This window comes from Kryptolebias marmoratus, linkage group LG22, assembly GCF_001649575.2.
Source record: "Kryptolebias marmoratus isolate JLee-2015 linkage group LG22, ASM164957v2, whole genome shotgun sequence".
In the NCBI taxonomy this organism is placed as follows: Eukaryota; Metazoa; Chordata; class Actinopteri; order Cyprinodontiformes; family Rivulidae; genus Kryptolebias; species Kryptolebias marmoratus.
In genome coordinates, this window is record NC_051451.1 from 29,405,860 (window position 1) to 29,409,611 (window position 3,752).

The 3,752-nt window shown below is 53.4% G+C and overlaps 1 protein-coding gene across 1 annotated transcript in view; it reads left to right on the forward strand.

Moving 5' to 3' along the window:
* Positions 1-288: 288 nt before the first annotated feature.
* Positions 289-3,752, forward strand: part of LOC108228285 (rho-related GTP-binding protein RhoQ) — a 10,063-nt gene continuing 6,599 nt past the window's right edge. Inside the window, exons 1-2 of the mRNA XM_037973534.1 lie at positions 289-816; positions 1,262-1,320. Coding sequence (XP_037829462.1) covers positions 675-816; positions 1,262-1,320 — 201 coding nt within the window. The 5' untranslated portion in view covers positions 289-674. The remainder of the gene's footprint in view (positions 817-1,261; positions 1,321-3,752) is intronic.

Genomic DNA, 3,752 nt, shown 5'->3' on the forward strand with positions numbered 1-3,752 from the left:
GTAGTAGCTGAGAGTCATCCAAGGCGCACACTCTGAACCAATGACGTCTCTATAGGATATACGTCATTGCTCTGAAACCTAGCAAATCTCGCGAGATCTCGCACGAGCTTCTGCATCACATCATCACAAGGTTTGACAGAAACGGCTTCACCTCCTAAAAGGCGGCGGGCGACAAAAGCATTCCTCCACGGCCCGCTGAGCCGTTTATTCCAGGGTTCTCCCAAAGCTGCCTGATGACGTCATGAATTCCTCAGCAGGCGGAAAACAGCTGGGAGGGGTTTAAATCTAAGCTCCGCCCACCTGCCGTCAGCCCGCAGCAGAGCGCGCGAGGCGGCGAGAGGCAGCAGGACGCACCGGGGAGCGGCCGCGGAGCTCCGGGGTCCGCAGACAGGCTGACACCGGTCCATGAGCCGCTGGGACGGGGTTCACAAACAGGGGAGCTCATATTCAACCGGGTCCAGGAGGGGAGTCCGGTCCGGTCCGGTTCGCTCCGGTCCGCTCGGTGGGGAGGAGCGGGACAGAGATGCTGCTCCGGTCCGACTCGGAGCTCCGCTCAGTCGGCCTCCGGGGCTGCTGATTGCCCGCCGGGCGGGGGTCCCCACCCAGAGCCGACAGCAGGAGGCCGGGGAGCCGCTGCTGATGATGGTGGTTCTGGAGGTTCGGTCCGGATCATCATGGCGAACGGAACCGGTACCATCATGTTAAAATGCGTCGTGGTGGGAGACGGAGCCGTGGGCAAAACGTGTCTCCTGATGAGCTACGCCAACGACGCGTTTCCGGAGGAGTATGTCCCCACGGTGTTTGACCACTACGCAGGTGAGGACATGTCCACTACACAGGTGAGGACATGTCCACTGCGCAGGGGAGGACATGTCCACTGCGCAGGGGAGGACATGTCTTGATAGTGTTTGACCACTACGCAGAGAAAGACACGTCCTCACAGTATTTCACCACTACACAGTGGGGACATGTCCACTGCGCAGGTGAGGACATGTCCCCACAGTGTTTGGTCTTTAAGCAGACAGGGTGTCTGTCTCTGAGGACATCTGGACGCAGCTGAACTGGTTTGGGTTTTATAGTACACCAGGAGGGACATCCAGACATGTCTCTGTCTCCAGTTTCTCTGTAACTGTTGCTATAATTGGAACCACTTGTTTGTCTTCTTTAAAGGGTGGGGGTGTCCCAGGAACCCCCACCCTCCTGTGTCCCGTCCCTGTCCCCGTCCCCACCACGTCTCAGCTGGTGTTTTGTCTCCTTGCAGTGAGTGTGAACGTTGGAGGGAAGCAGTACCTGCTGGGACTCTACGACACAGCTGGACAGGTACTGTCACTGTCCCCTCTCTCTCTCTCTCTCTCTCTCTGTCGGTCGCCCCTTGGACCAATATGTGTCCAACTGTGTCTCTGAACAGGTGATGGGGGGGTGGGGGGGTCAATAGTTCTGTTATGTGCTGAACAGGGCTGCTGTGTCCAGTGGTGATGTCACAGTTTTAGCTGCTAAATGCTGAACTTTTCTCTGCAGTGGGGCAGTTCAAACTGTACTGAATACACACACCCTCACACACACAGAGAGACACACACAGACACACACACACACACACACACACACAGACACACACAGACACACACACACACACACACACACAGAGACACACACAGACACAGACACACACACACACAGTGGAAACTAGTGACAGACACTCATTTATTCCCAGCATCGGTCAGGTTAGTTGAGTCGTTATCTGGGTTCTTTAATTAAATTCACTTTGACTGAAACTGCCACAAACTCTTTCCTCCTTCATGCTGTTCAATTATTTGTTGTTTAGAAAGCTTTAGTGCTGAGATGGGCGGGTGAGTGACCTGGGTGTCCGTGTCCAAGTCCTACGTGTCCCAGGTGTTCAGAGCTGGACCCGGCCCGGCTCTGGGTTCATTTTTCACCAGAGTCCTGATGGGCTCGATGGGAAAAGGAGGGCAGTCAGGCCTCAGGTGTCCGACCCGGTCCGACCCGGTCCGCAGAAACACAGTTTGTTGTGAAACGTCTCTGCTGCAGGCTTTGAGTGGCAGTGCGCTGAGAAAGAAGCGGTACGAGCAGAAAGTATAAATATTGCACTTCAGTCTTCGGCTGTTTGAGGAAGGAAATGGAATCAGCAGTTTTAGACCTGAAGGACCTGAGAAACACGACGTGTTTGCCCTGTTGACTCAGGACAGTCCTGTATTTATACCCACAACTATGATGGAGTTTTAACACACACACACACACACACCTTATCCTACTGTCTTTAAGCTGCATCGGTTAATTTCAGAACAGCCCCCCCCCCATCCCGAGCTCTGATCCGTTCGCCTCTCGAAGGTCAGACTCAGAATATTGAGCAGTTTTTCATTAATGACTCATAAAGCCAGGAGCTCACCGAGCTGCAGCTGCAGGAGACACAGAGCAGCCGATTTCCAGCTGAACTCTGAACTCTGAGTGACCCTCAGACCCCGTTTGGACCCGGTTCAAACTGGTTTTAGCCCCTGGTTCGGACCCGGTTTAGCCCCGGTTTGGACCTGATTTGGACCTGGTTTTAGCCCTGGTTTGGACCTGATTTGGACCTGGTTTTAGCCCTGGTTTGGACCTGGTTTTAGCTCCTGATTTGGACCTGGTTTTAGCCCTGGTTTGGACCTGGTTTTAGCTCCTGGTTTGGACCTGGTTTTAGCCCCGGTTTGGACCTGGTTTTAGCCCCTGGTTTGGACCTGGTTTAGCCCCGGTTTGGACCTGGTTTTAGCCCCAGTGCGGTTCTCAGAGCCGGCCCTTCAGGCTGCACCTTCGGCTGTTTCTGTCAGAGCAGAAAACAGCTGAAGAATCACAGAAACTAAACTGAGACGCCTGTTTTGAGAGAACATTTGTTGCAGAGCTGTTGAGGACGGTCTCTGAGGACATTTGGAGCCATTTTGGAGACAGCCGTCAGCCTGAGAATAAGACGCTCTCGTGTTCCAGCTGGTCTGTAAAAACAGGAACCTTTAGCTTGTCCTCGTGTGTTTGGTTGTTTGTAGAGGCCATTGGTTTTTAGCTGATTCAGACTCTGAAATGGAGAAGTCCTCCCAGATGTCTGCTCTGGATGCCACCGCCGCTCACCGAGCGTAGAGTTACCGCTCCCCCCTCCCCCGGCTCGGCTGACCCCTTCATGTGGAGCGAAAGGCCAGCTGGAAATGTTTATGAGCAGAGACCCGATGGGGGAGGGAAGACGGGTGCAATTACTCTAACGTGGATAAATGTGGTCCCTGTAGTTTTCTGCTCCGTCATCGTTAATATTTGGATTCTCTGCATCATAAAATGTTTTTCCTGCTGAACGGAGGATCAGCAGCTCAACATGAACTGATGCTTGGTGGTAAACGTCACGGTGTTGACTGTTTTCACTCTGATCCCCCCCCCCAGCCTGTTGAATGGTTCCATATGGACGAAGTCCTTTGTTGAACAGAACATGAAGAAAAGCTCTTTATTTATTCATTTATCCTCCTTCCTGCTGCCGCTGCGCTCAGGAAAGCCTCGCATCACTGTCTGATCCGAAGGAAACAGGAAGTGGATCTGAGTGCTGTTCATGGAAACGCAGCGGGGACAGGATCTCACTTCCTGTGTCCCTTTGAACCCCACTTTATTTTTGGACTGTTCTTTGTTGGACGTGACGTCCTCAGCATCAGCTGTTAATCTGGTGTCTTCCGTCTGATCAGTTTGTCCTGTTGGGGGCTAGAGAGGGACCGGGCTGTGGTGATGGGGAC